Source organism: Rhinolophus ferrumequinum, chromosome 11 (assembly GCF_004115265.2).
Source record: "Rhinolophus ferrumequinum isolate MPI-CBG mRhiFer1 chromosome 11, mRhiFer1_v1.p, whole genome shotgun sequence".
In the NCBI taxonomy this organism is placed as follows: domain Eukaryota; kingdom Metazoa; phylum Chordata; class Mammalia; order Chiroptera; family Rhinolophidae; genus Rhinolophus; species Rhinolophus ferrumequinum.
The window spans coordinates 13,272,117-13,284,743 of NC_046294.1; the positions used below are offsets into that span (position 1 = coordinate 13,272,117).

The window sequence follows — 12,627 nt, forward strand, 5'->3', positions numbered from 1 at the left end:
CCGCCCCTTCCTGCATGATCATATTCCAGTTACCCAGAAGCCCTCACCATTCTCCAAGCAGAGCAAGCACTTCCATGCCCCGGCCTTCCCTCCTCTTTGATCCTCCTGCTAAAATTCTGTATTAAGACTCAGCTTAAATACCACCCCTCTTAATTCTTCTGGATTCCTGTTACCTGTTCCTTTAAACCTTCTCTGATATTTCATGGGGTTCATTTCACATTTGCACCACACACGCCCCTGGCCCCTCCGTCTAGACTGCCCACTTCTTATGGGTAGGACTCCAGCTGCATACACCTTTCTTCCTGACGGGCCTGAGAGAGACCTGAGAGAGTGCACTGCTGCTGTCCAAACATCTCTCTCCCTTTTGAGTTTCCCCCAAAGCAAGGGTTGTGTGGAGAGCACACAGAGCTTTCTCTTGACACGGAGTAACTGCACCACCTGTCATGTGAAACTGACAAGGTGGTGCATCAGGGGGTGGCATGTTCTTTTTCTCTGTATTTTCACCATCTGGCATACTGAAGGTTTTATTTACATGTTCTTTGTCTGACTCCTCCTATCAGAACATAAGCTCCATGAGGGCAGAGATTTCGGTCTGTTGTGATCACTATTCAACCCTCAGCCACTAAGCTATACTGGCTGGTGCATAGTAGGCACTCAATAGCACTGTTGAATGGATTAATTTATTGGTCTCAGGCAAAAGGAACAAGAGAGATCTCAAAACAAAATCATCTTAGTCTGCTTAGCATTTGCATCAAGCGTTAAGAGAGATGGATAAAATAAAAACTACGCAAATTGCTACAATATTCCCCAAATCCATCAATAAAAAACCCTCCACAAACCCTGGGGACTTGCCTGAGGCACGTATGCCACCACCAAGCGGGTATCTGTCCATGTGTAGACCCATGCATCCGACCCTTCTCTGAGAGCATAAACAGTCACATCTTAGATGCACACTCACTTCTTCCAAGTCTTCTTTACATTCAGTCGCCCTGGATGTGTTCTGGGCTGAATTATGTCACCCCAAAGTTAAAGACCTAACCCCTAGTACCTCAACATGTGACTGTATTTGGAGATAGTGTCTTTCAAGAGATAATTAAGGTAAAATTAGTTCATTCGGGTGGGCTCTAATCCAATAAGACTGATGTCCTTGTAAGAAGGGGAGATTAGGACACAGAAGGCACAGAGAGAAGGCCATGTGAAGACACAGGGAGATAGTGGCCACCTATATATATGCCAAGGAGAGCGGCTTTGGAAGAAACCAACTCTGCTGTCACCTGATCTCAGACTTCTCGCCTCCAGAACTGTGAGAAAATAAATTTCTGTCATTTAACCCCCTAGTCGGTGGTACTTGTTACAGCTGCCCAAGCAAACTAATACAATGTGGGAAACATAAAACGGAAACGTGTTTTTGTTAAGGATACCCCAGTTGAATGTAGGCCAGTAAACCGTGTGGTAAATGAAATAGTGTGGACATCAAGTAAGGAGTAAGGGGGAAAAGAAACAAACAAAGGCATGATGTGTTGACATCTTTTATATTTGGTATTTGTAAGTCTTTTTAAAAAAGATTTTTTCAGGCCATTTTTTTCTTAAAAACAAACAAAAAAAAAGCAACCAACAGCAATACTCTGTACAAGTATAAACAAACATTAGAAATATGCATCATTCCAAAATAGTTACAAGAAAATTACAGTTTTAGAGTCTACATCAACACATCCTATCCATATGTGCCCCATGGGAAAAAAAAGCTACAGTATGTCGAACACTCGACTGCTCTGTATGGTCTGAAAATTCAGAACTTGGACTTTTGAGGCAAATCAACAATCAACATCAGTCACCGAGTCTTGTTTAGCTCAATAAGCACAATCAAGCATTTCAAAAGAAAAGCAGGGTTTTTCATCCCAGGTGAAAAGCAAACAGGAATCAACTGCATAGTTTGCCCCCAACCCCCAGGAGCCTCTGACTCGAGGAAGCCCAAATCCAGTGGAGTCAATTATGCCAAAGTCTAGCTGGAGGTCACTACATGGCCACAGAGAATAGACCTCTAATGTTATTCCCTCTTGTTGTCGCTAGATTTCACTTTGGGGGCCAAATATCCTTGTTCTGGGGAGAAGAGATCAATGGCCAAAATCCCCCAAACCACTGACCACCAATCTTTAGCCCTTTCACTGACCACGAATCCCACCCTGGCTGCCTTTATCTACGTAACTGGCAAATGCTAAAGCAGGGTGATCACGCCATCTCCAGGACTCCACTGGACTCCTCAATTTAGTTCTTTGTTCCTGGGAGGGTTTGGGGCAGGAGCTCACAAGCACCTTCCTCTGTCCTATGAACCAACCCCACCCGTATGCCCTATATATTTACACAGTAATCTTCTCTTTTCAATCACTGTGCTATAAATACCCTCACCACCCCACTGGCCCCACTCCCTAGCCGTCTTCAGGATGCAGAGAATCATCGTGACCTTCATATGACCTGCCATTTGGAATCCAGACCTCTCCAGCACAAGCCTTCCTCTGGGACTGGGAATGACGTCCGGGAGTGGCCCATTTCCCAAGCCCATACCAGGCGGAAGGGAGGAGGGTTTCTGTGTTTTGAGTTTTTATACAATATGTTTATAATTATTGTTGCTTTCATTAATTTTAAAGGATTGTTTAGAGCCAAGTCCTTCCCTCTGACTTCTCCATGGCAGCGATGTGGGCAGGGCAGGGTTTAGCCTTTCCATGGGATTTGACACCTAGACACCCATCACAATGGTTTCCTGACAAATTAGAGTGGGGAGGGATGTGACCCACAGAACTGCATCCTGCACAGAGACTTCTGAATGAAATTCTGGAACTCTCTCAAATCTGCCTGCATTGCGGGGGCCGACCAGTGTGAAGGTTTGCAAGCAATCCGCACAAACCCAGCTGCACTCGACACCCCAGAACAGCCTGCCTTCCCTGATTCAGACCTACAGAGCTGAAAGCCCTCTGAAGTTGAGTCAAGAGGGCCCAGCCTGGCCTGGCTCACCCATTCCTCCAGGGGCCTGATACTGAATGAAGAGCTTATTACCAAAGGGAGCCAAGGATTCAGCAAAAAGTGCAATTTCCATTTGGGAAGAAAGGTTCTCCCAAAACGTGACACCACCACCACCTCTCCTTTTAATCCTTTCAGTACCTCAAAGGGGAAGGGGGTTGAAAGACGTACAGCACTAAACCTCTGAACCAAATCAAGGGCTGTCATACATTGTGGTTCACCCTTCACAGCCTTAAAATACCCCTCACATGTCCAGTCAGTTACCAAAGTGCAGGCGAGTGGAGGAGCATGGCGGGGTCAGGAGACGCGCTCCCACAGGTCAACAGGGACCAGGGCACTCAGAGAAGACCCCGTTCCCGTCTTCAACAGGAAACATGTGACCTAAGTTTACAGCAGGATTTCTGACTGTGGCAAATGGCCACAGGCTTCCAGGGACTTGGTAATTCCTTCATAAGACCTTGTATACTTCATTGCCTATTGGAAGATACACTCAAAACTTCTTCACAATATAACCTGAGCCACAATATAAAATAAAAAGAGACAAATCCTTTCATGTTAATGCCTTGAGAGTTTACAGATTATGTACCAATAAAATAAATCCACATAAATTCTGAAATTCTTGGTGGATATACACCTGAAGCAAAAAAAAAAAAAAAAGTTAATCTACACTTAAAAAAAATCAAAGTAATTACAGCAGCAGTATAGTGAAAAGAGGTTTTAGAAATAATAATTACATCTTTGATACAAATTCAAATTTTGTACATCTCAGTTCAAAGGAATGACTGTTTTTAAAGGTTTAGTATACATAAATGTATACATATACACATATATGTGTATATATATACACACACAGTAGATAGCGATATGTGTCACTGCAGATAGACTAAAGCCAGTGGACTTTGAAGGAGGAGGGATTAATTTGACACTGTTTTCACACTGAAGTGTTCACAAATTGCCACGCTTTTAAAAACACACACACATATACAGACACACAGACACACATAAAATGCCAACCTGAGTAAAACGTTACTAAAAACCTAGAGTATCATGAATCACTAAGTCACATATTGCACCTTTAAATAATCCTTCTTACCAAATACAGAAATGAGAAAAAGGATAAAACAGGAACAAGGAAAGGAGAGTACATCACTCTAAGATTCCTTGGCTTTCCCCCAACACCCAAAATTCTCAAGGTGATATTTAGTTTCCACTCTCACTCAACCAGTGGGCTGAAAATGTGACCAACGGATGTGTCTTTGGGGAAAACTGGGAGGGAAAAAGGAAGAAAGAATACAGCACTAAAGTGGGGGTGGGGACGGAGGGGGAGTGGGGAGAGAGGCCTCCTCCAATCAAATGAGAACAGGAATGTTACTGAGAAGGCTGGACCTCTGATACTAAACTACTGTTTAAATATTCCACATATTCCAATGATGAGATTCAATACAAAAATATAGAAATCTACTGAGTTTTGCCTGTGGAAGCATAATTCAGAAAAGGCACATGTTCAAATAGAAAACCCAGGCTGGAGAGGTGCCACGTACCCCTCCCGGCATGATAATTATCCACAGTTCTGTCTTTTCCATCAGCTAGATCCTAAGATACAGTAGGTAAAAATAGACCTCTGATACTTAAAAATATTCAACCCAACACAATCCTGGCGTTAGCATGTAGATCATATAAAATAGTCTTTAAAAAAAAAATCTGTTTTGAAAAAGAAAAAAAAAATCATAGCTCACTTTTCCTGGTTTTCCATAATTCTCAAGGAAAAAAAAGTGAACTCATCCCATTGGTGACCAGGAACGTAGCTGACTTGCTCACCACCCATCCACAGCCCCTGGTAGCCCCAGCTTCTCATTTGTCGTGTGTTATGTGTGCAGCTTCACACCCTCAATTCGTTCTAACAAAACGGAACAAAGAATTAAGATATTAGACATATAAAAACATGTCAACATCGCGGCATTTTCCTTTCTGTGGGTGTGATGGTCTAGTTAACTCCAGCAAGGCTTTCCTTTGGAATTAGGCGATGTAACCATTTGTTTTTCCAAATGTGGTCACTGGCGCAAGGTTTTCATAGATTGTCATTGCAGTTGTGTTCTGGTAGATGAGATCTACTTTTGAGTCCTTTTGGGATCTGATAATATCTAAAACACATTGATTGAGGAAAACATACTGGTCCTGTTGGAAAAGGAAGGAAAGAAAACAAATGAGCACAGATCCTGGAGATTAGCACCCAAGGTTATTTTCAAACAGATTTCCACCGCTCAACGCCACCGGCCCCAGAGTGAACACTTCAAGTTAACATGTGTCGAGAGGTAACCACAGAGAGCAAGGGCCTCACCATCAATGATTCTCAGGCAGAGGGGCAGACTCCCCACACCTACCCTCAGCCAGATTCCAAGACACAGTACGTAAAATACACCTTAAAATACATTCAACCCAACAGGATCCTGGCTTTAGCATGTGAATCCGATAAAACAGCCTTTAAAAAAAAAATCTGTTTTGACAAAGAAAATAAATCATAGCTCACTTTTCCTGGTTTTTCGCAATTCTCAAGGGAAAAAAAAGTGGTTCCTGGTTACCATGGGATGACTAGCTCACCACCCATCCACAGCCCCTGGTAGCCCCAGCTTCTCATTTGTCAGGAGTTACACGTGCAGCTTCACAGCCAAGGAGCAATACCAGAATCTTGGGGAAGGGCAAAGCAACAATGTGGAGATGAGAACGCACATGTACGTTCAAATAATAAAAGTCCTACAGGTTTTCTTGGCCAGTGAGGACGTGTAGAATAAAGGGTAACTTGTGCTGCTCAGAGGAGGGGGTGGGTTACAGCGGGAGTGATGGAGGTGGACTTGGGTGAGGACCTCCCTGCAGGCAAGCGTATCAGAATCTACAGGGAGCCACTAAAAAGAGGAAAAGAGGTATCTGCTGGCACAGAAACAGAGCCATGATGTTGTAAGAGAAAAAAAGCATTTTACATGGGCAGTATTTTATATAAAATAGGATTCAATTCTTAAAAAATATTCCATATGTGTTTATGCGTGTGTGTGTGTGTATGTGTGTGTGTGTGCACACATGTTTTCCTACAGCTGTATATAAAGAAGCGTGTGAAGATATAGCCAAACTGTAAACATCAGCTACCTCTAGGGAGTGGGACTGGGGGGAAATAAAAAACATATTCTATATAATCCTGTACTGTCAGATTTTTTAATATCAACAGGTTTATATTTTCAAAATATAAAAAAGGGACATGAAAAGAAACTAGGTAGGTGTAAGATTCCTATGTTTCCCGAAAGAGAATGAAAGATGGAGAACTACTGCTCTATAGAATTATAGTCGGTAAAAGAAAATGTCTCTTGTGACCAGAGGGAGATCCCACTCTTTCCATCACAACCACACCACTCACCCCAAAGCACAACATGTATCCAGGCCTCTAGAACATTCCCTGCTGGACTCAAAAACAGAGCACATATTCACAGAGTTCTAAATTGGTACAGGGCAACAGCCTGATACAAAATTAATATTCCGCTCTCATCCTCGTCAAGGCACATTCGCCCTACAGCTTTGAGAAAGGCTATTTCCCAATGTATTTGTGGAGACCATGCCTCAAAACCCATGTTTATCAGGAACAGTTCAGGGAAAGCCAAGTCCTACAGTCTGACACAAATGACTCTGTAGATACTAGTATTCATTTTCTCAACTGGTCAGCATCCTCCTGTAGCTACGATAATTGACATTCTTCAACATCGCAAGGCTGGGTGAGGACACATTGCTCTATTGATGCTTAAAGCAGCATTATGCTACCTCACAGCATTACATTTAATAAGCCCATTTCATTAGCTTATTTTAAGGATGGTAAAAGCTTCTTAGAAACATAAGAGTGGAAAATGTTAGTTTCATAAGTTTAAAATCCGGACGCCAAAGTTCAGAGACTTGCTGAGATTATTTGGTGAACCAGACAAGAATCCTGATAATATCGAGGTCTGTAGCTCCATTGCTGATATCGGTATGTGTGTCACTGTATTGGGTAGTTCAATCCCATGTTAGTTTAGGATCTAAAAGAAATCCAGTGTTATGTCACGGTCCTGGGCCAGAAAGATCTGGAAGGGTGAATGGTTTAACACAAGTTTGTAACATGGTGCAATCTTTTAAAAATGGACAGAAAGGGTGGGCTGTCAAACACAGATGTTGATCTCACCTCTGTTTGCACCATTAAAGGCCTGTGCATTCGAAGGTCATACACAATCCCGTACACATCCACAGTGTTCTCATTCTCTATCTGATAGATAAGACGATCGATGGCAATGAAAGTGCCCGTCCTTCCAACCCCCGCACTGAAAGAAAGGGGAAATGAGCACGTCACCATGTTACCTCTACCGTACAACTCGCACATTGCCCCATTCCTGCATATATGTCTGCTCTCCTCCACTACCAGGCTTGCAGTGCAATGCTCAGGATCATTAAACATTTGTTCAACTGAAATCTCAGCAAGTCACACTGCACTGCCTTGGGACTGGGGTCCAAGTCCTAAAGTTCCTTTGGAGTCAAATGACACAGATAAAACACCTTGCTAGAGATTCTTAAATCCCACTCCCATTCAAGTTGCCACCATAAACAAGGATGGAAAGTTTCATCAATTTATTCCCCATAGGGCAACAAAGCCCCTCCTTTCTCCTGTCTTAAATTAATTCCTTTACCTTTAAAGCTAATGTCTTACTATTCTAGAGGAGGGAGTGGCAAACTTTTTCTATGAAAGGCCAGACAGTAAATGTTTTTGGTTTTGCAGACCAAATGGTCTCTTTCTGCCATTGCAGCTGAAAACTATAATATGTAAACAAATGAGAGTGGCCGTGTTCCAATAAAACTTTATTTACAAAAAAAAGGGAACCAAATATATTGTGGTGATGATTTCATGGGTATATACTTATCCCCAAACTCATCAAGCGGCATGTATTAATTTATCTACAGTTTTTGTACATCAAAAAATATTTTAAATAAATAAAACGAATACAACTATGTGTTTCAACACTGTTAGATAACAAACTAACAGGCTGAATGAAGAAAGCAGATGTACATGAAGGATGAAGAATGACGTATACATGATAATATCTGGTAAAAATTTAAAACAATATAAAACCATGAGATATATATATATGTAATAAAATATAAAAGCATGCAAGGGAATGATGCAGATCAACTTTAGAACCCTGTTCACCTGTATAAGAAGAATGGGATAGGAGACTGGTAAGTAGAGACTTTATGGCCATAATGTATCATTAACAAAAAAGGAACATATATGGCCTCATGTTATGGTTTATTAAATTGTTATTCTCTATATTTTTGTTGAAATATTTTACAAGAAAATATAAGGGGAAAGTCCATGGACACTTATCCAAACCTTTCTTGAATTTGTAAATGCCTACTGCATTCAATCCCATACCTTGCTTTTCAAAAGTGTCCATATTGATAATTGCCTTGGAAGTATGTCACACATGGAGTGCCCACCATCTGCCTACCTGCAATGCACCAGAACTGGCGATTCGGGGGGACATTGCTTCATGTAGTCACAAACAAGATACCGGAAGTTGATGAGTAAGTCCGTGGTGTCGGGAACGCCGTGGTCAGGCCAGGAGGTGAAGTGGAACTGTCGCAGGGGGTGACTTTCACTTGTCTGGTTCTAAAAGCCAAGAAAAGAGGTGAGATCCGGAGAGAAAGGCTGCCTAGCAACGTCAGATAGACAGTGAAATCAAGCAGTACCTGAGTGCTGAACCGCACGGATAGCTGAAAGGCAGCTAAACAGGAATGGTAACAACTGAAAATTAGACTATTATTTTGCTGCAACAGCTAATAAAGTGCTTGCACGGACTTCAACGTGCTCACCAAATCCTCATAACACGCCCAAGAAGGAGGGTTTATTATCCCCCTTTAAAGACAAGGTTCCAAGGTTCCAAGGTTCCAAGAAGTTTCCAAGAAGTAAAGTGATGTCCCCAACACTCATCCCAGAAGGAGAAGTCCCTCATCCTCTGATTTTGAGTTCACACCTCTTTCCTTTTCACCAGTTTCCTGCCAATAGTGTGCTCACATTCTTATACCTACACCTCCTTAGCGCTTCATGAAACCCATCCCTGAGCCCACCTGGGAATGTCACTGACTACAAATAAATTTACATAAACACAAGTATGGGACAAGAACTGCGTCATAATTCACTTTCCAAAGAATCTAATAAAGTGATAGGCAACTAGCAAGCACCAAGGAAATATTTAGAATTGTAGGCATTTGAGAAAGGAGCCCAAACCCCCGCAAAAAAATCCATTTCAACATCCAACAGATGATAGAGAGCAGACTTTGTTACAACAGTTCGTTATTCACGAACTGGTTTCCTACCATGGACCCGAAGCATGGACCTTTAATGACCAGAACTCCGTCCAGGCTGGGCCATTCCTGTCCCTGATTCAACTGGACTCAGTGTGCCCCCAGCTGGGCACTGCCCTCACCCGCGTATACCTACATCTGGACTGCAGGCATTTCCATCTCCTTTATGACAGCTACCCATGAAAGCTTATTTACTAGTATAAATGCATATACATTATAAAAGCAGTACATTCACATTATTCAAAATATGAAAAACAGTAAGGAAAAAAGGCAGAGAGAGGGGAGAAAGTACTGTGAAGTCTCATCACGCACAAACACAAAATTCACAGTTAACCAAAAGTATTGATCCAAAGAAAGAAGCCAGCCAGGAGAGGTAAGAGAGGAGAACGTCAGACTTTTCAGTATTATCTCCACCGAGGGGCAAAGAAGCCCAGGTTAGAGATAACAGTCCCAGGAAATGTTTAACTCAGTCTGTTATGTTCCCGTTTTTCAAGTGGAAAACACACTCATGCATCTTCTGTAATCAAAAGGTAGTATTTTACTAAATGCCATGTGAATCTCCTGGAGATGCAGTCACAGCTCTTATCATGCACTGAATGCGGCAATCCGGGAGAGGAACTGAAATATTAATGGAGGCCAGAGCCACTGAGACACAGCAATGAGTAAAGAGCTAATACTTAACCTACTGCACTGCATCCATGACTTAAAGAATCTTCAAGGACAATTCTCATAAACTAGAACCTAACCCACCAACCCCCCGTACGATTCAACTCCACGGAATCTGCTTCCAGGCTTTTCTTTTATGCACTGTTCGTAATACGCATAAGATTTTATCTCCTAGTATAATTCACTTAATTACATTCTAACATCTCTGCATGGTAATTATGTAGTCTACATAGCTCCCTATCCTTTCTAATAGCTGAATAATGATACAGTGACTAGATAAGCTATAGTTTAGTAATCCAATCTCCAAAAGCTGGATATTTGCATGGTTTCCAAATCTTCCCCCATTACAAATAATGCTGAGATTCATCTTTATGAATAATAAGCCTTCTTCTCTTGTATTTCAGATTATTTCTTTGGGACAGGTTGTCAAAGTTGGAATCACCATATCAAAGGGGAATGGCCATTTTTTTGTATGCCCTTGATATAAACTGCAAAGGGTTATACCAATTTACACACTCACCAAAAGTTATCAGTGGCCCTTCCTGACACTGCTTCTACCGTGTTTCCCTGAAAATAAGACGTAGCCGGACCATCAGCTCTAATGTGTCTTTTGGAGCAAAAATTAATATAAGACCCAGTCTTATTTTAATATAAGACCAGGTATAATATAATATAATATAATATAATATAATATAATATAATATAATATAATACCAGGTATAATATAATATAAAAGAATAGACTAGAATAGAATACCGGGTATAATATAATATAATACAGGGTTTCATATTAATTTTTGCTCCAAAGGATGCATTAGAGCTGATGGTCCGGCTAGTTTTATTTTCAGGGAAACACAGTACTTTTAAACATCCTTAGAAAAAGTAAGGACACATAAACTGACTTCTTAAAGTGCCTACACAATATAATTGGATTTGTTTTCATAACTTCAGGGGACAGCAAGGAAGGCCACGTGTACATGCCATGGAATCCTATTAATGAAACTGTTGCCATAAACTGTTCCAACAGCTAATGGCAATTCTTGACGTCATATTTCCAACCAAATAATCCCAAATGGCTTTGGTTTGTAACAAAAACTCTATGAGTAAACCCCTTGGAAGTGGGAAGACAGGAGCTACTGATACGGGGCCATGCTTTTAAGGCTCATGATATTCAACAATAACTTAGGAAATTCTCCTTAAGAAAGTAAAGCTAAAGGACTGCCTTAGAGTATATATAAATATGAATTATTTTATTCTGTAAAGAGGAAAGCCAAAATATTTTTTCTGGTGCATAAAAAAGTATTGGTTAATAGCAATAATCTAAAAAGTATCGCCCCCCCAAAAAAAAATTAATATATGGTAATTTTCTATGAGACCTAACCATCTTGACCTCTTACTTACATTTTTCACTGTAAAGTCTCTGATGGTCCATTCAGGAAGAACAATTTCTGATGTCATCGCCACAGTTATGGCCCCGTAGTCCTGAGGCTGCTTGGAAGGCCAGTACTCCTCACATTTGGTCTAGAATGAAATTGCATTTTTATACAAAGATTCACATCACGCCATCTGCTATCACAAAAGCCTCACAAAGGAGACCAGATATTGACAACTGGTGTTAGAGACTAAATCAGTCCATTAGTTGGGTTCTGTTAAAATTGGTTTTCTTATTTATTTGTTTTACAATTGTTACTAACTCTTTTTAAATTGGGAGGTTTTCATAAAAATCCAGATTTCTAGCTTCTCTTCAAAAATCAGATCTGGCCAACACGGAGCCCCCGTTTCTGCATGAAACACACACACACACACAACCTTCCCAGGTATGCTTTACGACAGGTGGTTCCCGAACCTGATTGGTTATCTAATTCACCTGGGAGGTTTGTTTTGCTTTTAAAACACATGTCTGGGTCCCACCTCCAGAAATTCTGACTCAGGCTGCAGATCTGTATTTTTCAAAAGACCCCATTCTCTGGACAAATGCTCCAAGAATGAACACAGGACTTGGATACACACTAACATGCAGCTAATGTCCCGCTCAGCCTCTTAACCTGCTGGACTTCTGTTGCTACCTTGTGGGCAAGTTCCTAAACCCTCTGAGCCTCAGTTTCCCCATGACAAAATAACATTTCACAGGGTTGTTACAGGAAAGAAATAACACATATGAAGTATCTAGTGCAGAAAATACACTGGCTCCTTTCCCCTCTCACCTAGAGTCTGTATCATCCACTTCTCTTCTGACTTAAGATGAACAAGGACCCATTTAAATTCATCTTCGTGTTCTCCATTAACTGTACTACGTCATTTTCATTTGTCTATAAGAATGTTCCTTGCGTGAGACCCGGGCTGAAGAGCACCATAAAGTTTATTTGCATTCATAATGAATGTTCTTTCGTTTGCAACAACGGCCTGTTCTCCTGATACAAGAAAGGGGTGCAGAGCCCAACCTTCTGTATCACAAGAAATATGAAGATAGGAACCATCTCTTACTGTTCTTTGTTACCTCTCCCTCCTCCTAAACCCAGGACCTCACACATACTTGGGGCTGGAAACACAGGTGGTCAATTAAAGTGAAACAAAGAAC

The 12,627-nt window shown here is 41.3% G+C and overlaps 1 protein-coding gene across 1 annotated transcript in view; it reads right to left on the reverse strand.

Moving 5' to 3' along the window:
* Positions 1-1,518: 1,518 nt before the first annotated feature.
* PTPRJ (protein tyrosine phosphatase receptor type J) overlaps positions 1,519-12,627 on the reverse strand; it is a 157,674-nt gene continuing 146,565 nt past the window's right edge. Inside the window, exons 22-25 of the mRNA XM_033120182.1 lie at positions 11,451-11,570; positions 8,529-8,689; positions 7,211-7,346; positions 1,519-5,190 (exon numbers count right to left, since the gene is read on the reverse strand). Of these exons, the coding sequence (XP_032976073.1) occupies positions 5,032-5,190; positions 7,211-7,346; positions 8,529-8,689; positions 11,451-11,570 (576 nt within the window). The 3' untranslated portion in view covers positions 1,519-5,031. The remainder of the gene's footprint in view (positions 5,191-7,210; positions 7,347-8,528; positions 8,690-11,450; positions 11,571-12,627) is intronic.